The following is a 24,327-nucleotide window of genomic DNA, read 5'->3' on the forward strand; positions in this document are numbered from 1 at the left end:
ATACTAAATTGTATTTTAAAACTATACAATTGCAAAATATCAAGGAAAAAAACATGCTGCATAAATGGTATGCTACTGCCATTGGCCCATGGTATAGAGAATACACCAGTCAATACCAAATGGTAGTCTTAAAGTTTTAACAGAAAAAATAAGGCTATAAAATATTCTTGTACTAAGCATGATTGATTTTTCCTTAATCTTTTACATCCTAAGTTTTCTTCAAAAATCTGTACATATGCACATTGCATGACACAAAGCAAATGTTAAAAGACTTTCTTGCATGCCAAAAAATAGTAACAGGTATATAACGAGCAGATGAAGAAAAACACAAAGAACTTGTAATTTGAGGTTAAAAATTATCCCACGTATTTGTTTCAAGAATAAAATTGGAATTGAACTAAGAACCAATCACTGAAAAGTGGAGTGCTATGACATTTAGTCACTGCTATGGTCTCCACTGTCTACAACAACTATGGATAGCTTCCAGATTTTACCAACCAGATCTCACAATCTGTGACATATTTTGCCTTACAAAAATCTCATAAGACTTAAAGTTTTTGGGTTTTGTCCCTGGTATGGGTTTGTTCCTGCTAACTAGCAATCAAAAAAAGGGTCTTCCGATGAGTGATGGAGTGTTGCAGTTTGTGACTGCGGCATGGAGCGAAAGGATGAAAGATATCTCAAAGATCACTCGGAGTCCACGGCCAATCCATATTCCAAGAGTGTCCAGAGGGGCTGCTATGAACCCAGACTCCTCAGCATGAGAAAGTCTCAAAAGATAGTTTCAAACTGAAGCCTCTGTGGCCTTCTGTTGATAGAACCAGGGAACTAGAATCAAAGAAAATATGAAACTCACCTGGACAGGGACCGTAGCTATCATGGGAAGAGGAAGGCATGATGAGGATGGTCTGTTACATAACTGACTCTAGGACTAAATTCATTGATAAAACAGTGTGGGGAGGACAAAGCCAGAGCATTCACTCCTTTAGGCAATGCATTTTCATCCTACTGTAAGGTGAGGCCAAGTACCTTATCTGTTTATTCTCTGACCATGCACTCCAGTTTTAGGCTTTGGCCAAGCCCCTTCACTTTGCATATCCGTCTCATCCATACCTCTGGGCAACACACACTAGAGGATGTTGCAAAAAAAGAAAAAGAAACGAAGAAACCAACAAGAGATCTTCCTGACAAAAGGAACAACCATTAATTCTAAAGAAAAAGAATAGAGGAAAAAGTCCATTTCAAAACAAGAGATTAAATACTATACACACTATTTTTGCAAGCCAGAAAATACTATAGTAAGATGCATGCAACACCTTAAATACCACTTTCTCCTCTTACTCTTTCTAATAATATTGTGGATGTGCTTTTCCTCCATCTGTGTGGGACAAGCATGTGTGTGTGTGTGTGTGTGTGTGTGTGTGTGTGTGTGTCTGTGTGGGCCTTCTCTTCTCCATCTTCTTTTATTAACTGCTCCTACTTAGTATTATCAGTACTGCCGCTACAAGTTTACAATTCTTTATCTGAGACTGTCATGGTTTATGGCAGTGGCTCCCACATCTCACGTAATAATGGACTCTACCAAATCTACCGTTCATGCTTGGTTTACTGTCTAGCACTCAAATTAGTGGTGTGAGTGTTACACCACAAATTGGTGGAGCTACGACATGATGCAATGGCTGGAAGAAGGTGTGTCTCTTTGCCTTGCTGGTTTGCGCCTTGCTATTTGCAGCTGGCCATGAATGGCAGCCACCATGCCACTCTATCATTTGGAGCCAGCTGAATATGGACTGAAACTTTCAGAACTGTAGGGAAAAAAACATTTCCTTCTTTCATTTTTAGTGTCAGGTGTTTTGCCCCAACAACGAGAGAAAAGTAACTAAGACAGGGTCTTGAAATTTTAAAAACTCAGAAAAACAACAAATTTTTCATAATGCATATGAAGTCAAAATTTAACTCACCTGTTTTTTGATGGCAGAACTTCGCTTAAACCAGCCCATGCAAGACCAATATAGTGGCCTCTACCTCCCTTTTTTGAGAACATTTATATGCTTCATTGCAAATATTAACTTCATTATAGGTTTGACTTCAGGTACACTTATCTTCTTATCCTTCTAAAATGCAAACTGTTCTGAACTCCCAAAATTGTGTAGTCCCAAGAGTTCCAAAAGATGGTTACAAATCTGTACAAGTACTAAAGGTGTAACTATTACTATTGTTACTATTTGTGATATAAAATTTTGACTTTGAGTAGCCCTTTATTTTTTATACCAAATTATTCTAACATCTCATTAGCCTAACAGTGAATAACTGAAAAGAAGTCTCTTGTCTAATCCATCTACTGTTTAATTAATACACATTTTAAAAGCATTTTCTAATCATCTAAAAAAGCAAATTATACTCATTTATAAATCACATACATCTACATGAACACAATAGTAATATACACAATAATATGCAAAAATTTTGGCCAAAACTCTGGCTACCAGTGCTTTCTTTATGTAATTATTACTACTATTGAAGTTTTCATTCATATTCAACATCCCTGTCTGGTGCATTCTGTTTGATGAAAACAAGCTAATTAGTGCTAAACTTCCCTAGTTCATAAATTTATTCCTAAGAACATTAAAAGGAAGTCAAATGAGACATGTTCAGTAACAGATGTTTGCCTTTTTTGGCTGCCTTTTTACAGTTTGTTCTCTATCATTACTTTTTAAGAAATTTAGTTAATGTTCCTTTACTAAAGAACAAGTGTACTTATCTTCCCAAGGCAGGGGGTGGGGGACAGGGATTCCCCAGGGCAGGTACGATCTGTTCATTTCCTTAACCTAATATCTGCTAAAAGGCTTTCTGGATAACTGGGTTTTTTTTTCATCTTTTTCTTTTTCATCGGTACCAGGGATCGAACTCACGACCACACACTTGCAAGGCAGGCACATATGCTGCTGAGCTAAATCCCCAGGCCAACTGCAAGTGTGTTTAGGGGTGTTAAATAGCTGACCATATTGATGTTTTTGGTTGGATCATTGAACACAACTGTTTGCAGTCTCTCTGTTTGAATGTTCACTTTGTATGCTTTGATACTGTGACTTGAGCAACTATCTCTAAGATGATAATGTGTAATCTATTAACTGGTGATTTCTTACTTTTTTTTTTTTTTTTTTTTTGGTAGTTCTGTATTACTTGTACCCTTACACCGCTTTGTTTTGTTTTGTTTTTTCTCTTTTTACTTTTAAATAAAATTTTAAAAAAAATAAAAGGCTTTCTATACTCAACTTTTCGTGCTTTCATTCAGGTTTTAGAAACAACAGCACTCTAGCTTATCCCAAGAATGCATACATTGATTGGCAACTGCATAAGCAGAACTGTTCGCAATAATTATTTATACCTAGGGGCTCAGGCTCCACAAAGGTCTTTCCTACCTGGGGAGATCTCAGAACAAAGGAGCACTTCTACAAAGGGATATTCCTTATTGTTTTTCTTTCTTTCTTTTTTGTTTTGTTTGATACCAGAAATCAAACTCATGACATTGCACTTGCCAGGCAGGTGCTGTGCAAAAGGGCATTTATGATTGAGAGACCTGGGTTGAATCTTTTGATTTCTACCATAAAGAAACAATGTGAAGTGACTCCCAAATGTAAAATTCCAATAGTCTTTTATAACCAAAGAAATCGGAGACATTCATTTAGACTTTTCTCTAAAAATAAAAATTGAATTGTACCAAAATACAAAGGTAAAAATCTTACTAACTTACCTAACCCTCCATGCTTGAAAGCCATGTGCAATGTACAAGACTACAATATGACTAGGTGGCAGTACTCAAGAAAATCCAAGTGACATTATAATCCAGGTGGTGTATTTGCTAAGAGTGCTGTTTTCTAAATCTTTGTGAGAATAATTGAATATATATATAGACCTACTCACTGCTAAAGGAATGTGGCATGGAGTACTTCCTTTCTGTTTCCTAAAAAATATTTTATTAGCTAGAGTAACAGTAGTAATTTCTGTCTAGAAGGAAATATTCAATGAAATAAAATAAATTATCATTATAGAAATATAATGTCTTGTAGCAGTATCAGCTTTGTAGCTTTGATACTGCTCCAAGACCACAGAACTATTGAAAGGTGGGTCTTTATGTAAACTAAATGTATTTTTCAGAGGGAATAACTATCATTGTGTCATAAAGATGTAAAATTTTATTAATTCATAGAAAAAGAAATATGCATTTCAAATTAAAATCTAAAGTTTAAGATAATAAAAAATACTGGAGACCTCTACTCCACACAATAGTATCAAAAAATAAACATAAAATGATAGGTAATGCTAAATGGCTGAAGTCCTACTTCAAAATGCAAACAAAATCATAGCAACTTGACTATTAAATCAGGATCTCAAGCACACTGCAGGGGTTTTTAAAAATAATTTAATTTTTAACCAAATGACTAAGAAGTTAAGAAAACATCTGAATGAACAGAAAGTTTTAATTTAGGAGTAGTAATGATTTGATGATATGAGCTAATCCTTAGAAAAATCAATGGCCATCTTTTGTCAAATATAAGTCATGGCAAGAAAATCAAGCACATGAAGATAATTACAATACCTACCCCAAGACTTTATTTTGGAAATGGGGAGAACAGAACAGAGTGAAGACACGATTATGTAGGAACTCTTTTGAATTTATGTAGGAAAAGAAATGTGCTAGTGTGTTTCACATTTCATAATGCAAACAAAATCCTTCAAATGTCACAATTTTGTGGCAGCAAACTTCAGCAAAGAATTATAAAAGGACATCGAAACTTCCATTTTAAAAGGAAATGATCGCTTTAGATTTTTTATGATCCTTATTTTTACTGAAATGGCTGAAAGTCATTCACCAAAGAAAAATGCTAAGATATTTCATTTGTTAAAATCAACCCATTTTATAGTCAAAAGAAGCGCAACTTGAACAACTTAAAAGACATTTGAAATTTCTCATTTCTAAAAATATGTTTCTGCAAAACCAGTAATTCTTTATGGTATTTATGAGATGAAGCTGTAAGTATTTAAAAAAATAGGGCGTAAGTCTTTTTCTCCTTCCCTTTCATCCAGGATGCATTCCACTTGGAGAGTTGGAGGTGGTGGTTGGAAATTCTCAGGTCAAGAAGGTCCATAATGTGGTCTTTGAAACAGAAAATGATTTATGCTGTAAAGGGTTATGAGACTAAATCCTATTTGCTTATAATCCTCTGCTTCCATGTATTAAGGTTAGAAGGGCTGAAGGTTAAGGAGCAGAAGCAAAAGTGACTGGCTTATTCCTGCCCTAAGGTATAAAGTCCTAGAAAAGGCTCCCAACTCCTAATGATAGCTCTGGCTTATCTCCTCAGTGTCATTTCATGCTACTTTTCCCCTGGCCATACTGAGCTGTGGCCACACATTACTTAAATTCCTGAGATGCAATCTGCTTATCCACATTGGAAAAACAGAACCAATGCTGCTGGAAACTGTTCTTTCTACCCTTTATCCGTGGGTCCTATTGCCACCATTACCAGTGCATTCCGACACACGCATAGCCTTGCTTGTTCCCTCCTCTTTTCTGGGACATTACTAAGTGGCACATTTCATCTCAGGGACACCCTGGTGATTCCTACGACCATGGCATCACTGTAAATAGTCAGTGAAAGAAAGTCTTGCCTTACTGAAGACTAGTGAATAAGTTACTTCACTGCCTTTTGTTTTCAAATATTAGCTAGCAACTAACTAAATATTCAAAATTATGTAAATATTTGTTATCTTAGCTATCTGCTGTTTTTAAAACCACCACTGGACATGTATTAATTTTTGTGTATCGGAATATTAATAAATAACCAAGCTTTTTTGTTACTGTAATTACAAGCTCTGCAAGTTGTAAGTTTCAAGATTGCTTCAAAATTATCATAAAGTTAGTGAATCTTTTAAAAAAAGAGGTACAGCATGAAATTGCAGCGGGAAATTGGAGATGGGATCTTTCTTATCTGATTGCAACATAACACAACATTTTTCTGTTGTGTGATATTTTATATTCATAGATCTCACTCACCATAGATAAATACTATCTCTTAAGATAATTAAGGCTATAAATATCTCCATACTTCACAGGCCATAAAGATGTGACACCAGGACTGTTTTTTCAGGATGCATTTCTTTTCACTTTAAATAAAGAAATTTTTGAAAACCATGTGCCACTGTTTAAAATAATTAGAAATTGTAATATAATTCTGATAGAATAAACCTGTGGTTGATTCAATCAAACATGCGTGAAGCACGAACACACATACCATTACTGAATTACTATTTATGTAATTACAACTAAAAATCTGAAAAGATACAAAATACAATTTCTTAAAACAGTTAAAGCTTAAAAGGGAAAATGTTCTTTTTGCCTAAGGAAAGTATATCCACAGTGACTTTCTTGTTTGAGTAAGTAAGAGCATTTGCTGGGTTTTGTTTTGTTTTTGTTTTTGTTTTTGACTGGGGATCAAACTCACAACCTCACGCTTGCTAGGCAGGCATTTATGCCACTGAGCTAAATCCCTAGCCCCATTTGCTCTTTTATAAGAGTAGCAAAGCTGTGAAGAACATTTCAAAGCAAAATGTGTTGCTACTTATCTGTCCTCCAAAAAATCAAGCACTGGATTTCATTGGTTCTTGCTTCTCCTCATCTTTAACAATGCAGGCTTCTTTATTCCCGGTTTTCCTAGTTACATTTTGTCTTCTTAACTGACTAAAATCCACATCAAGACTGACTCACTACTTTCCGTTAGTATATAAAACACCAGAAAATATAACAAGTGTTCCAGGGAACGTGGAGAAATTGGAACCCTAGTGAACTGCTAGTGAGAATGTAGAGCAGCATAGTCACTGGAAAAAATAATATGGCATTAATGAAAATACTCAAAAGATGAAAAGCAATTCACATGTCTGCTGATGGCTGAATGGATAAACAAAATGTATTAAATACATGCAACAGAATATTACTCAGCTTAGCAAGGAAGGAGTTCCTGACACATGATACAAGTGGGATGAGCTGTTAAGACATTACACTAGCCAGGGACACAGTTCAGTGGCACAGTGCCTGCCTGGAAAGCACAAGGTCCCGAGTTCAATTACCAGTACAAAAGAAAGAAAGAAAGAAAGAAAGAAAGAAAGAAAGAAAATAAATTATCAAAATACTACGCTAAGTGAAATGATCCAATCCAGAAAGAACAAATACCAGGAGACTGAAGGATAGACCAAGCAAGTTAGTTAAAACGTGCATAATGGGTTTCAGTTTGGGAACATGAAAAAGTTTTAGAAATGGATGGTGATGATGATTACACAGTGATGCAGGTACGCTTAATACTACTGAAGTCCACACTTAAAAGTAGAGAAAATGGCAAGTTCTGTGTTAGATATATTTTACAAAACAAAAATGTTTCATAAAAGTCATTATTTAAAAAAAAAAAAAAACACAACTTGAAACTTGACGTTTGACATCTGCTACCAAGTGTGTATTTTGCCTTCAAGGGAAAGTAAAGGAAAACCTTTACTAAAATAAACAATTTAGGCTTCAAGTGGTGGAAACTGTTCCTAGTTTCCCACTCAGCAATGAATAAACACTCCCAGTCTTGCAATTGGAACTTACATGAAGTATACTCTTTCCAGAGATATTTTTCAAAAAATGTTTAATGCACTTCCCAGTACAATTCAGAGTAGTTTCTAAATTATTAATGTAAACCAGGGCATGGACAAGATGCTAGAAACTGCAGTTCATTCTTTTACTTTTCCTGGATTGTAATGAAAACAACTTACCATGGACTCTTTTTTTGATAAGGATATACAGGCACTAGAATTATATATCCCATTAGCTACCAATGACAGTATAGTCATACACTATGATTAATAAATACGTTCTGAAAATAGATTGGCAAATGTATTTCAGAAGTAGTAGGTATAACTGTTAGAATTTTAAGAAATATAATGCTTATGTGATTTCCTTATCTGAAGTTATATAATTTTCCTTAACATCTATTTAATTTCCCTGTATAAAAAAGGTAACAGTAGTTTAGTTTTAGTAAATTTGATTCACAAAGAATTTAGGAGCACAATCTAAGTATGATATAATTTTAGAATTTTGTTTTACAGGAAAAATATGAAAAGTCAACATTTTATAAAATGATATACTAAGAATTCTTTAATAGATGGAGGAAATTTAATTTATTGCTGTTGTCTTATGATGCTCTTGGCTGAACTGTGTCCTCCCAAAATCCACGTTAAGATTCCGACCCTAAGTGTGAATTATTTGGAGATAGGGCCTATAAGAAGATAATTAAGGCTAACTGGAGGTATAAGTATGAAGCTCTAGTTCAATATGATTGATGTCCTTAAAAAGAGACAGAAAGGAAGAGCAGCAGCAAGGATGCATGCTTCCAGAGGAAAGGGCATGCAAGGACACAGACACAACGCAGACCTAGCTGTCTGCAAACCAAGTAGTCTCAGGAGAAACAAATTCTGCCAGCAACTTAATCTTTGACTCTCAGCCTCCAGAACTGTCAGAAAATTATTTGTTGTTTTGTTAATCCATCTAATCTATGATATTTCGTTATGACATCAAATGGCAAGTCAAGAAAAAAATCAGTGATATGAAAAGATAAAAACATAATAAATGAGAGACATATTTCAACTCTGAACAGAATACATGAGCGATGTAAGAAACCCAGATATATATACCATATATAGATCCCATAAAACATAGTGCTATAAAATAAAAGCTTTATGGTCCTTTAAGAAATTGTTGCTAAATATGTCTGAACACATGAATTTCTCCTAGTATACTGTCCTGGTTACTTTTCTCTCATTGTTGAGACAAAATACTCAACACTTAAAATTAAGGAAAAAAAGGTTTATTTAGCTCACAGTTTGTAGAGTTTTCAGCACATATTCACTGGCTCCAAGACAGAGTGGCATATGGCAGAGGAGCAACAGTTCATGGTGGTGGAAGACAGCAAAAACAACAGGAGCAAAAAGAGAAGGGTGAAGAGAAAAGACTATTTCTGTCCCTTATATTGCACGTAGGCCACACTCGTGAGTGTGGCACTCACACCTATAATCCCAGCATTGGACCATGGAAGTCTGCCCCTATGACTGCATGAGGCTTTGTGGATAATATCCAGACACAAACCATAGCATACGCTATTTACAAATAGATAAAGTCCCAGTTCTACTTCCAGGTCACAGGGTCACAGGTCCTCCTTTAAAGTCTTCATTCAAAAATACCCTCACTGGGTAAGTCATGAAATTGACTATGGATTTAATTCTTCCATTATCATGTTTCTAATCTCTTCATTCACACTGGCTTCCATACACTTTTTTGCTAGTCCATGTACTAATACAAAACAGTTGCTATACTATCACATTTGAGCCAAACCAGGTGATGGCCACTTTGGCCTACGTTTACTGAATAAAAAATAATACACATATTTTGCATTAAGACATACACAAAATATAACAGAACTCAAGTATCTCTTCAGGAAATGGGAAGTATTTCAATGAAAAATTGTCTTAGGAAAGAAACAGGAGTACAGTAAAGTCTCATGTTTTCATTCAAACTAACCCAGTATTTTGCTAGATTCAGTTTTACAAATACTTACAGGAAAACTTTCTTGAAACATTCCTGATAGTCCAGCAAAACTCCAACTGGAGACACGAGATAAATGGAAAGACTTTCTTGGCATAAAGCTTCTCCAGTCATCAAATGGTTTGCCTGTTAGAAATATCAATGTATTTTAAAATAATATTTGTCCAGAAAAAAGTACACACGAATTGTATGGCTTAATGTTACAAAGAGGGAAGCAAAGCACTTTTATGAGTTCGGTATTCTGTGCTAAAATCATATTTTTATCATCCAATTATTGACAAATGAAGAAGTGATAGCACTGCATAAAGACGGGCTTCAGTTCACTAGCTTCTTCACACGGTAAAGCTCTCGTGTTTTTATTACATACAGTGCAACCATCAGAAAACTAATAGGCTCGTTTTCTCCCTTTTCTTCAAGATCACTGACTTCTTTTTAAAAGGAACGTTAAAGCCAAATCATATTTGTAAAAAGCACTTATAAAAATGAAAGGAAAACTTATCTACCATATAAGTACTTTAAAAGAAAATTTAGGGTTATTATGAAGGCACAAGCTTTGAAGTTGCAAACTAAATGGAATTATTCAAAGTTTTAAGGTAAACACTGAAAGAGCAAAAGTTTAGCCAACAGATACTCCCTCTTTCTTCTTACTTGTGGTAGTTGTCTCATAGGATTTCTGCCGTATATTTTTTTCATGTGGGGAAATTTAAGATTTATGTGTCCAGAGCCAGGCATCGTGGTGCACGCCTATAACCCCAGCACTCTGGTAGGTCAAGGTTTGTGGTCTGCAAGTTCGATCTTAGCCTGAACAATTTAGCAACTTAGCAAGACTCTGTCTCAAAATAAAAAATAAAAAAGGATAATCATACAAGCAAAATTTCTAGAAAGGGATAAAAAATAAAAAGGATATTTTGCCAAAAGTACTGTGTTCAGGTCCCAGTACTTCCCCCTAAAAGAGATTTACACGTCCAATCATTTTTCAGAAATACTAATTGGTTTAAACAGAGAACCCTTTAGTTCAATCCCACAATCCAAATGAATTTTCCTTCTAATACCATAAACATATATTTTCCTGAAACATTCAGTTTAATCCATGGACTGGTTAATTTTCATAGAATTTAGAGAAAATGCAGAAGTAGTTCATCGTAGCATTTAATTGCCTCAATTTATTTATAGTATCACAAGTTAAGTGTTCTACAGAGAGACAAAGAAGTAACACAAAGAAAATGTGTTATATTAGATATATTCCAATAAACATACATACATCCTACCACATTTCAGTTCTATATGTGTTTCTCCCACTCAGTCAAAAAGTCTCTGTCTTTAATCGAACAAGCAAAATTTCTAGAAAAGGTAACAAAAGAAAGCATACATTTCAATCAAATATCAGAGAATAAATGGAACTCTTTAATGAAAGCAAATGCCAATAACAAGGTGCTGGTAAAGCACTGAGAATTTTAGTATCGGAGAAGATGACAGGAAGGGAAAGGCCATACAATTTGTATTTTAATTGGGGACCTTCATAAGCCAAAGAGGGTATAAAAGAATAACCCAAGAATTAGAACAGGTATACAAGCCCTCACAATACAAGCCTTCATAATAAGAAAGCTTATTTTGAAGCTTTCTTGATTAATTCAAAGCATCCTCCAACTCACAAGCATGTGCCTGACCTCCCCATTTCCCTCAATGTACTTCTACGATAAGCATTCTCATTTATTTTCGATAATTGTGATTCTTTTCAATCTCCCTTGTAAATTTATAAACTCTTCTGGGGCAAGGACAGTATCTAATTTGGCATGGTTCTGTGTTTCTGGTTCATTAATAATGTGAATCATGTAGCTACATCAACACTCTAAGAATTGCTCTCAAGAGGTTAAATCTCACAGGCAAAGCAGGGATCTTCCTGATCACTGCAATACACAGCTATACAACTTACTTTTATAACGTAGTCCAGAGCATTTCCAAATATTTTATCTTGTTTACCCACAAAAGAGGCTCAGACAGTCAAGAAGACCACACATTATTTTTCCAGTATATAGGTATCACACTAGAAAATATAGCTATAACTTTTCCACTTCAGAAAGCAGTAAAGCCTCCAGTAAAGCCTCAAGGTAATCATTCACACACTGATATATGCTAATGACTCCCTTCTGGAAGACAGGCATGCAAGGTGACTGGCAACAAATTCCAGTTTACGCCACAAAGTCACTGGAAAGTTACAAACTGAGAGTTTGAAGAAAACCAAGCTCATATTTTGGACTAAATCTTCAAAGACACTTCACAGAGTTAACAGCCTTCATAGCCAATGCCAGGGAAAAATAACGATTCTGATTCCTAGGTTCATGTGCTCAGGAAGTGCACTGGGGAACAAGAACTGGCTGCATGATGACACGTGAAAAAATCGTGACGCTATTGGTAGTCCTACTTATCAGCCAGCAGGACAGAATAAAACAGTGCTAGATCTAAATACCCTGGAAAACGCTATGTTAAACATTGGAAAGAAATAAAAATAGTTATATCAGTTTAACAAGAAGCCAATTACATAGCAGTTATTCTTGAACACTGAAAAAAAAAGATTTCTGTTAAATCACTACTCACAGAGGCATCTTCCTGATTACATTTCCTCAATACTTACTACAGATTTTTTAAAAATATTATAACACAAGTTCATGTTGTTTTCTATATTCTATCTTCTTGCCATACACAGCCTTAATTATTTCTTTAACTTGTTTTCTCCATAAAGAAAAACATAATATTGTGCCCCACACATGTGTGAAGGTAAACTCCCAGATCCCAGGACTAATTTGGCATTTACTGAAAGGCCGACCAGTGAAACTGTAACAGTGAAAAATTTTATGTAAAGCAGCTAAAATATACACGGAACAATACAAATGCCTTTAAAATGGACATAAAATTCTGCTTTTTTCCAGGACCAAACATTTTTCACCAGATCTTCTTTTCTTGCTAAAATCATCTTCATATTTATAATCATAATGTTTTCTAAATACTTTTTGGTTACAGGTGATTTTTATTTATTTTCCATATTTATTTGTACTAATGCAGATAACAATGTACCAATTATTTACACAGATGGGAGATGTTTCTTAAGTATAGTTATTTTAGTAATTTAAATTGCTCAAATGACTTACAGAAAACAGAGAGGATCCTATTCACTATAGGTATATTCTCGCCAGACAAGGAGAAAAGAAGAAAAGAAATGTAAAAAGAGTCTTAGCTTGTCAAAAAAGAAAAAGAACATGTATACCACTCTATAATTTTTGTAATGATGTACATTTCCTCCATTTTACTAGTAATAGATTTATTCAATTTGTCTGAAAATTGGCAAGAGACAACAGAAATTCAAACTTCGGATATCGTGTTTCAATCAACCAGGAAACCAAATGCTGCTAAGAAATAGTCTATTTAACTCCTCCAAGAGAGGCTAAGGAAGTCTCAAGGAAACTGTAATGCATCTTTATTAGGACATGACAAAACAAAAAACCCCACTGGGTCCAACAGTCCCGAATCCCCAGAGCCTCTTCTATGCCAAGCTCATTCTGCTTTCCTTTTATCAATCCCCTTGTATCCATTAATTCTTAGAGTTAATTGCACATGCAGTTTTAATCTGTAGGTAATTACAAACAATTAATAGTTAGGAGACAGAATTAGTTCTTAGTCTGATTATCTATATAATTAAAAGGGACGGTAAATTAGAGTTGACAAATAGCATCTTAATCATTTGAATAATCAAACTTCAGAAGCGGCTGGGTAGCTGAATTCCATCTGTTTCACTTCTTTAAATTTTAGAATAAATGACTGAAATGTCCATTTATACCAATTCATGTATGTTAGTTTATAGTACAAAAATGAAGAAGATATATATTCTGCAATCATCTAAAGTACCTTCTTTCATTTGTTTTAGTGAGCTGTTTCCAAAAGAATTAAACAAAGATAAAGATTTAGTAGGGGAGCAAAAATAACACCACTTCCTCACCCACTGCACAGTTCATGGCTGACAAGCTGGTCCAAAGACTGACTGATAAGAGCAAAAAAAGTTTATTTATCAAAGATTTGTGTGATGCAAGGATCTTCAAAAATGAAGACCCAAAGACCAAGGGATAATTGTGTATTTTTATGCTTATACACAATGAAGAACATAGAAGTTTAACTGCATACAAGGAAGGTATGAGTCAATGGTCATAAATCCAGGCAGGTGAACTTACCAAATTCTGTCTCTTCAGACTGTTCTAGGTTTCCAGGTACATGACAGGACACTCACTGCCTTGTGATTATTTCCAGGACAGAAAAGATGAAGTCAGAGTGACCTTCCTAAATGTTATGACTTGTTTCAAGGAAAAGGAATTACAGGTTTTTTGTTTTGTTACATTTTGGTTTTCAGTGTTTTTGTTTTGCTTTGCTTTTTTGAGATGGCATCTCACTCTGCAGTTAGGCTGGCCAAGAACTTCCCTATGTAGCCCAAACTGGAAGGGCTTTGTGTCACAGCAATCCTCCTGCCTCAGCCTCTCAAGTGCTAGAATTTCAGTCCATCTTCCTAGCTAGAAATTGCTATTTCTCTGACTACGTCAGGGGAAAAAGGTGGGCACAGGAAAGTGAGAGATAATTTTCCCTGCCTCTGCAACCTCCCAGTTTCCTCCAGCTCAGAGTACTCAGCACACTAAGGCATTTTGTTTTCAGGTTCTGAGCCCAGACACATTCAACAGCCCAGCTTAAGTCACCTGGCTCCCTGAGTGCCACTTAATAATTGTGCCCCTTAATAATGGTAGTTAAGAGGTATTAAAATTCAGATTGTTACATACCTTATACACGTTACCGATATAACCTGTCTCCGAGTCACAAAATGCCTGAGAAATATGCATGAAATGTTTGAGCAATGTCCTATTTAACACTTACTTAGGGATATGCTGAGAAACGGCAAATAAGATAGACCTTCCATCCTTTTTCAGCCATCAAATGGGATTGGTGGTTTGTAGACTGAGGGAATTATTAAGCAGTATGATAAGTTTAACAAGAGTTAGAAAAAGTGTAGCAACTTCATTCTGACAGAAAAGAATATCATCCAGAACAAGGGCTGCATCATTGTCTAATGTTTTCCTGAATTGCCAAGTATTTTAACAAATTTGGCAGGTACTTCCAAGCTAATAGTGATATTAAAAGTGTTCAAAAAGTGAGTGATTACTCCTAGCCCAGCATGGCTTGTTACCTTCACCTTTTCACAGCACCTCTAATACTCCCACTGAAATACTATAAAAATGAGAGAAAAATTAAAACTCTCAAGGCCGCAAAATTGAATCTAACCATTCACCAATGTACAGATAAGAAAATTTCCTTTAATTAGGATAATGGAAGTGAACTGAAGAAAACCTTTACATAATAATACAGTCCCCCCTTGTAATCTGAAGGATGATTGAAAGAGGCTTATTACTTCCCAAGGAAAAAAGTCTAAGAAAATTAGAGCACAAAATATTCCTTGGTGGAAGGCTGCTTCTCTGTCCCTAGCCTCATCCATCACAATCCAATTGAACGTTACAACTCCAAGATAACAACTAGGAAAAAAAGTAGACCTGACTTAGCAGAAGGATTTAATATATTCCTATGATAAGGAAGAGCACTTTACAGAGTCTGGGACTGGCTGATCTTGATAACAATCCATAATAGAGATCATAAGTATTCACATACTAAATAGCTAACAATAATAAAGAATAAAGGAGTGGAACGGGAAAAGCAGCCACTTCAGAAGACCCAATGTATTCCAGACCAATGTGGGTTACTGGGAACTGGGCAGAGAACAGGGCATTGAGACATCTCCTTATCAACTATAGAACTAGAAAAAGTTAACCAACATACTCAAGTAAACATGAGACAGAGCAGAGAAAAACTCCACAAGTTCTCCCCATTTTTAATACACCACTTTTCACAAAGCTATTTCTCCCTATTTAGGGCAAAGTAAACAAACTTCAGTCTGTGTTAGTCACAGTAATGGTAGTTAAGAGGTACTGAAATTCAGATTGTTACATACCTCATACATGTTACCTGATCTAATCGTAACTAATCAGTAACACAGTAACTCTAAGACATGAATCCTCATTTTTCAGAGGAGAAAGCACATTAGGTGACTTGCCCAAATTCAGGCAGTGGATACACGGTTGTGTGAACCTGGGTCTGTCTATCTGAAATTGAGACTGCCTGACTGTGGCTCCCTATGGTTGACCGAACATCTGGCTCCAAAGAAGCCGTCATCCTAATCTTTGAAACCTGTAAAAATTAGCTTGTATGGCAAAAGACACTCTTCAGATATGATAGAACTAAAGCTCCTAAGATGAGGATTATCTGGGTTTACCTAGGTTGGCCATCTGACAAGAGGCCAAGGAATTTAGAACAGAGATGAGGAAAAGGGTGCGGTGATGGAAGCAACAGATGTGAGTAATGTGAGTTAGAGGTCAGGTGGCATAAAAGCTGGAAAATCAAGGAAATAGGTTCTTTCCTGGAGTTTCAGGAAGGAACCAGTCCTGCAGACACCTTGATTTAATCCAATGAAATTGGCTTCAAATATTTGGTCTCTAGAACTATGGGAGAAAACATCTCGGTTGTTATAAACATAAATAAATTATGCAGAAAAGACTGCTATTCTAAATTTAAAATAAACTAGATGGGGCATGATGTACGAATTGATGTAAATTTGTTATAGAAACTAATACAATCTGCACTTCTAAAAATTCAAATAAGTGAATGTAAGACTAAAAGAACTGTGCTAGAAAAAATTTTAGAAAAATATTTGGAAAAAAAAAAGAAAAATATTTGGAATTCTCACTACAACAAGCCAAAACTTGAAAGAGAAAACAAATTAAAACTTAATAAGAATTGTGAAATAAACAAAAAATGGAAATCATTATTTTTCAAAGGCTAAAAAAGCAGAGAAACAAAAAATGAAGTCACAGAATTAAAATTCACCTCAGACTGTAGGAGCATATATGAAAAAACAATATCAAATGACTAGATTCAGCAAACTTTCTTAGAATACAGAAGTATCCAAGTTGAAAATGATTAAAAGATTATAGTTTTTAAAAAGACATTAAAAGTAAATATGTATCAAAGTAATTAAACCTGTTATTGAAGATAAAATCAGAACATTTTAAATATAGAAAAAACATTAATTATTTCTTGAGTTTCAAAAAGATCTGAATTTTCTGAGTATTGTGGTTTATTAAATCTGGGGTGGATTAATCAAAAGAAACTTTATCACATATGATAAACCTGCAGACATATCTGCAAATTATGTTCAGTCACATTCTGCAAAATTACAGTAACAAAATTAAATTATATGAATAATTTAATATTTATAAATAATAATTACATATTCAAGGAAAATAATCTTCAAAAGTTTAAAACTCACATGTTCTCAAATTTCCTTTATAAAACAACAAAAGAACCAATACATAATAGGTCACCAACAGATTTTTTAAGAAAAAAGAAAAGTTATGAAACAAAAAATTTTGTAACCAAATCATCTTGCATGTGTAAAAGCCAAGAAAACAATTTCTCAAACTAACATCCTGCTATGGTCAATCTACAGTGTCAACTTGAGAAGTTTAGAAGTTTAACTAAGGGACTCAGTAAGGAGCCAGGATCCTTACATTTTAAATATCCTTATCTTGTGTGATAGGAGGGCACAGAGATTTTTGAGTACTACATCTGCCCTGGGGGACAGGATATGGCCTGCATATAATATAAGAGAGGAAAAGAGGCTTGTTCTTCCCTCCTTTGACTCTGGTTGCTTTTGCTGGCTGTGCCTTGGAGCCAGCTGACTACGGACCAAAACCATGATACAAAAATGATAATTAGAACTAAACAGAAACCTTAATTACAATCACCAAAGTACTAAATGAAATGCTGTTGTTTAAGAAATTGACCTTCTTTGCTGTGATGCTTTATGGGTTCATGGATATCTCTGTAATTAAATATATACATATATAAATACGCATGCATGCATATATAAACATTAGTAAGCTAAATAAATCTTTCCTTCCTTCACTTGGGGTACTGGGTATTTTATCCCAGCAATGAAAGAAAAGTTACCAAAATAGAATTTGGTACCAGGAGTGGGGCTGTTGCTGTGACTATACTGACCACGTGATTCAAACGCCTTTGGAAATGGCTTGTGGGAAGATTTTGGAAAACTTTGGAGATGTCACCTGAAAGGGTAGCCCTAGAATGGTTTAGGCTGCTCTTTCTGTGTGGGAGATTCTGGTCAGAGCTCAGAAGACCAGAAAATCAGTAAAGACCAAGTTTAGAAAGTTTCTGCTGGGAAGATCTGCACTGGTTGTTTTACTCCAGATGATGTATGTTATGGCTGGATAAAAAGTTTGTCCGTGTTTTGGTCATGTTCAAAGACTTTGCCTGACACTAAGATTATGGATAGTGGACTAATTAATCTGGCAGAAGAAATTTCAAGGCAATCAAATGTTGAGGCTACAATATGGCCATTGTTGGGGGATTTTAGCTAGATTTATGTTGCACATCAAGAGCATACAGTCCAGCAGGATGAGTCAAAACATTGTAAGTTTAGCCAGAAAGGAAACTCCAATAAAGCTGTGGACTGTAAAGATAGAGCAAAGGAAATCTCTGCTGTTGAAAAGGAACACGAAAATAAAAAAGATGGCCTGAAGGCATCACAAAAAGCAGCAAGCCTAAAACCTTTTCAGCCTCAAAACTGAAAAAATGGAAGACTTTGCTTTGAAGTGAAAGCCATAGAGCACCATGTTCCAGAATGGCAGTGGTTACCCCATGTTCCAAAATGGTAACAGCACAAAAAATTTGTTCTCAGGATTGAGTTCAGAGTGCTCTTTGTACTCTTTGAACAATCTATGTACTCAATGCCTATAGCAAAGAGAGAGGAAAACCTGGCTACTGTTCCAACTGGCAGCAGACCTAGACATGATCCATGTGGTGATGGTCTTAGGTGCATACAGAATGCAAGATTTCTGAGGTTAAAAGGCTTCCACCTTGATTTCAGAAGATTTGGGATTTCAGGCTGTGTATCTCTGAAAAGGCAATATGTGAAGATATGAGTGTGAAGCCAAAGGTTCAGTGAAGACCCAGCAGTTTGGAAAGCCAGGAGCGTGAATCACCTAAGGAAAGCCGCAAGGAGTGAACAAAGTGGGCCTAAGAGAAAAGCTGTGGAAGCTACAATCACCAGAAGCACCATAGGGGTGGAGCCATACAAACCCTATGGAGCTCACAATTTGTTACTGATTGTTTCAGATGCTGGATGTGCAACTACAGGATTTAATGACAAATCTCTACTGAATTTTGGACTTGCTTTGGTCCCAATCCTTTGTATTCCCTGTTTGTAACTTTTGGAGTGGAAATGTTTATCTTGTGCCATTGCATGTTGGAAGTGTTTAACTTTGTTTTCATTTGTGCAAAGGCTTGCATCATTTGCCTTAAACCTTGGAGGAAAGTTGGGATTTGGACTTTTCAGCAATGCTAATCCTGTTAGGACTTTGACAACTTTTGTAGATGTACTAAGTGCCTTTTGCATATAGTGATGTGCATGAGTCTTTTGGAAGACTAGAAACAAAATGTTATGTTTCTAATGTAATACAAAGTTGATAGACTTAATGCTAGTTTTTAAGGATTGTTAAACTTGTGCTAGCATGTCCAAGTGGTGTAATGTTAAGAATAAGCAGGTCCTGTATCTGGAAACTGGTTTAAAGAAATGTGTCTTGTTGTCAAGTTCACAAGGGGTGGATTGTTATGGTTAATACATTGTGTCAACTTGAGAAGTTTAGAAGTCTAAGGAGATTCAGCAGGGAGCCAGGATCCATACTTAGTAAATATCTTCTTCCTATGTAAGAGGAGGTTACAGAGATTTTGTGAATGTTGCATCTGCCCTGAGGTGTGGAGGAGGAAAAGAGGCTTACTCTTCCTCTCTTTTGTTCTGGTTGCTTTTGGTGGATGTTGCCTTAAAGTGTTGCCCCAGTGCTATGCTGCCTTGCCTTGGAGTCAGCTGATTATTGACTGAAACCTCTACAACCAGTGAACTAAATAAGCATTTCCTTCCTTCATTTTGGATGTTGGGCATTTTGTCCCAGCAACAAGAGAAAAGCAACAAGACATATCCTAAATTATTGGGGATGGGGGTAGGAAATGCCTTTTGTTTAGATAAACAAATAAAATAATTTAAAATTTTTATTTATTTTTAAAAAGGGTAAAACTAAACATAAAAAACTATGTAAGTGATACAGATTTCAAAGCAAGACAAGAGATCAACCGTGGCTACCATAATGTCTCCTGTTCTCTTGTAAATAGTTGTCTGTATCTTCACACACAATCAATTCATACAAAACAAAGTAGTGTAAAATTGATCAAAACAAAGTAATAAAGGCATTACAGGCCTTCAAAACCAGACAATAGGAAAATCAACAACGGCTACCATAATGTCTCTGTTCTCTTCGAAATAGCTGTCCATATCCTCCTGTATATTGAAATTAAATAATACAAAATAGACTAAAACCACTCTGAACAAAGAATAAAAACATTACTGGATTTCACACCATGATGATAAGGAATCACGCAATGAATACAGTAATGTCTCTTTTTCTTCAAAGCAGCTGTTCATTTCATCACGTTTAATGTAATCGATTATTGTAAACTGTTTAGAAGTTCTAGTCATGTATAAACCTCTACTACATGTATAACTATCCTTTCTGCATTAGAGGAAAAAAACAAAACAAATTACTAGAAAAGCAGGAAACAAAAAAGACAAATAAATAACAATAGGAAAGATCCCCAAACAATTACAATATAGGCCTTCAAAACAAGGTGGTAAGAACTTAACTAAGGTTGTTATTTTACATAGTGAGTTTTAAAAGAGTTTCTCAGACCACCAAACACGAACATGCAGAATTGTTCCAATCCTATGAATGTTAACCATTTTGTTCCAAGAACATATAGAATTTGTAGCACAACCATCTTAGCTATCCTAAGTGTGTTTATACAAATTTAGATATTTTCTTTTTGCCTTCCACTTTTTTCCTCCTTTTCCCTGAGATATTATTCTTCCCCTTTGATCAGATTCTTACCCTTTCACTGTATTTATTGAGGATTTTATATCTTATGTACTCTTACCAGATCTTACAGTAGGGAGACAATATGGTATTTACACATGTGAGTTTGATTTATTTCACTTATGAGGATGGTCTCAAGTTGCATCCATTTACTTATAAATGGATTAAAAAATCTCAATGCCAAGACATGACTCAAAAGTAAGAATAAAATAATTTTGAAAGTGTAGTGAAAAACTACCAAATTCCTTCCCTTAACCAGTACACTGAATTAGATAACGTGTAATCAGTTACAGGCATTCTGTCACTTGGACTTAACACTTCATCCTGCCTGGTCCTAATTTAGTTTCTTCACTTCATGTTACACTTTCCCAAACACTAAATCATTTGTTTCCTGGAATATAACTTGAACTCATTCATGGTAAACAAAACATAAACTTTCAAATAGGATCTTGTTCTATGATTATTAAAAAAAACAATAAACAATGTCTTTTGTCCTGTATTTACAATGGTTAAACATTTTATTTCATTTGAAATATCTACTTAGAAACCTAATAAATAAAGAGAAGACTAACAGGGAACACTGAGTGGCTGTACTCACTTTCTCAGAATTTTAAGATTTTGTCCTTTTTAACAAAACAAGGTAAGTGACCTGAACCATAGCATTGCCTTTTGCAAACATTGTTGTATTGTGGAGCAACCTCTCGGTGTTTAGATGAGATCACACAATTAACTAAGAAAAATATATCTCTGGGAAACAGATGGTAGGAAAATATACCCAAATTTGACAATAATTATCCCTGAGTAGTAAAAAACTGTTATTTTTTGTGATAGTATTATATTATATAATTTTTCCGTAATTAATCAAAACTACTTGCAACTTTATAGAAATATAAATCTATATATTTTGCATTAAAAAATATGCAAAACAAATTAAAATTAGGTCTGGAGAAAGCACTATAGAACTTTAGGAATTTTTACCTGTCAGGAACTATTAGAATGAGAACAAAATCTTGTTCTAATTTTATTTTTCACTAGTACATAATTGCCATACACCCATAATGATTACATTGTTCATGGGAAGTTGTTCTTGTACATAATATATTTTAATTATTTTTCCAATCCCTTCTCCTCTCCTTCCATCTCTCTCCCTCCATTTCTTGGTCCCCTTCTCTTTTGCAAGAAATCTGTCTCCCTATTTCCTATTATCTATCTTTTATTTTGCTCTTTATATTTTGGGTTTCTCATATAAGATAATCATGTAATATTTAAGCTTATTTGTCTGATTTATTTCACTCAACATTATGGTTGAGACCTATATTTACTTTTTCTAAGGAGGACAATTTGCTCTTACGAGAGAATATATAGAATTTTTTTAAGTTTCTTTTAACAAAAACATACCAAAATAAACATTTTATTTCCATTTTCCTTCCCTGATAGAACCTTTCTGGTAGTGAAAGGTGGAAGGTGGACTATGGCATCTTAAAGAGACAAAAGTTGGGGGCTGGGTGTTTAGCTCAGCGGTATAAACGCCTGCCTTGCAAATGTGTAGTCGTGAGTTCGATCCCTGGCCCTGTTACCGATAAAAAGGAAAAAAGACAAAAAAAAAAAAAGAGAAGTCATATTCCCTTTCCAGCCTGCTGTGCCAGAGTAGCTTTAGCAAACTTTGGTCTGGACTTAAATCTAAAAACACCTCTGAAGCAGGCAGCTTACTTGTCATCTTTGCCAGGAAGCACTGTGGACAGGAATGAATCCACTGCTCAGATCCTGTGCAACTTCCTGGACAGAATATACAGTGATTTTTTTAAAACAAAGTAATGTAAAAATGAGCTAGTTGGTACATATTTCATGGGGAACAGTGAAGTTACTAGTTTTATAGGCCAAAAAAAAAAAAAAAAAAATAGAAGTCCTAGGGAAAAGTAGCTGATATTTCGATGGATGTTTTCTTACCAGTTCACCCTTTCCCAACACTCTCCCACACTAAAGAACTAATAATTAGGCTTTTGTCTCATATAACTTTAATTTTTAAAAAATTAATACTTCTAAATTTATTATATATTTTTTGTATGGACTACATGACTCTTAAAACTTTTAGTCAAGATTTTGGTGCCCAAATTCACATTTCCCCAATGCAAATGAAAATGTGAATAGATTTTCAGGAAAGTAACTTGTCAGTAACAAAAAATCTTTTAAATGTTCATACTTTTGTATCATACCAATTTCTAAGAACTTTTCATAAGGACACAATCTAAAATGTGACTGAAGATTAACAAGGGTGTTTATTGCACTATATTAAGTAAATAAGCAAGAAAGAATTAACCAGCAAGCATCAGAGTGCTAGTTTAAGCAGGATCTGTTTGCAGTGTTGATCTGCGGTGGCTTTCTGGGAACTTGATAGGTTAACACTTCCCAATGCCTTATACCAACATAAATAAATAAATAAAATAAAAACAAAACTTTTGCTAGATGATAAAGATGTCACACTAGCTGCTTGTGCAAGCACTATAGTTGATGACAAACACCTGTTTTCCTACTAGAAATCTGAAATGTTGCACATGTTAAGTAGAGGGTACCTGTGTAACTAGGTCTCAGTGAAAATTTTGTGTGTTGAATTTCCGATTCACTTCTCAGGAATGTAGCATTCTATTAAGTTGACATGATTCATTTCTGGAGATATTAAACACATCCTGTGTGACTTCTATGGGAGAGGAATATTGGAAATTTGGTCCTAGTTTCCATTGAACTTTATCCCATGTATCTTTTCCTTTTGCTGGTTTTGTTTTGCCATTTTTTTTAATTTTAATAAATCTTACCATGTATGTAATTATACAATCCTGACAGTTCTAGTTCAACCCTGAGGGTGGTCTTTGGGACCTTGACCCAAAAATAAAATCAGAAATAATGTTAGTGTTCAGGTGATAGAAAACTGGCTAGGTAAACAAATATATCAAGCATTTGATTTCCAACAACAAAAGTTATATAATTATAAAGTGTTTTACAATATAAAAGCAAAAAAATGTGTAAATGAAAGGTATCAAAATATTAAAAGTAATAGCTTCTGATTGGAATAAATTTTCTTCTATAGTCTATTATCTCTTTTAGTTCTGAATGTACATGTTGTGGAGTTGATGGAGCCTTAAAATACCTGGCTCATATGCAGTCCCTTTTTAGGAAACTTATCCTAATTGGTATTTTTCCCCCACACTAGTGGCACTGGAACCAAATCATGGTTTTTGAAACCAATCTTGCAGCCTAAGCTTCATTTGAACTCCAAGTTTAGGCAATAGTCCTTGAATCTGAGACGAACACACAAGTAGGCCATGAAGGGGTAGGCACATGGACTTATGTGGCTCCCACTCTGCCAAGTTTGGTGTCTGCATCATATAGAAACAATCTAACAAAAATCAGGCCTTACAATGGGTTCTAAATGCTAAGAAAACTAACAGCTGTAGGCTATGTTAGCTGAAAGCAACTTTTCCAGTTCTCTCTCAAGCTGATGGATAATCCCAACATTGGGTCATCTGGAACTTAGCATGACCGTGAGACAAGGAGATGACTTTCAATGAAGCCTTCCTACAATATGTTCGGTCACTGCAAGAAATTTGCATGTGTTTT

General features: G+C 35.0%; 1 protein-coding gene across 1 annotated transcript in view; it reads right to left on the reverse strand.

Annotated features, from left to right (window-relative positions):
* The window catches only part of LOC134478633 (IQ domain-containing protein M-like), a 238,757-nt gene that overhangs the window by 194,990 nt on the left and 19,440 nt on the right, over window positions 1-24,327 (reverse strand). Inside the window, exon 2 of the mRNA XM_063260519.1 lies at window positions 9,645-9,757. Coding sequence (XP_063116589.1) covers window positions 9,645-9,757 — 113 coding nt within the window. The remainder of the gene's footprint in view (window positions 1-9,644; window positions 9,758-24,327) is intronic.

The sequence above is a fragment of the Cavia porcellus genome, unplaced genomic scaffold (assembly GCF_034190915.1).
Source record: "Cavia porcellus strain 051 isolate PalLab524CR breed Dunkin Hartley unplaced genomic scaffold, mCavPor4.1 scaffold_14, whole genome shotgun sequence".
NCBI lineage: Eukaryota > Metazoa > Chordata > Mammalia > Rodentia > Caviidae > Cavia > Cavia porcellus.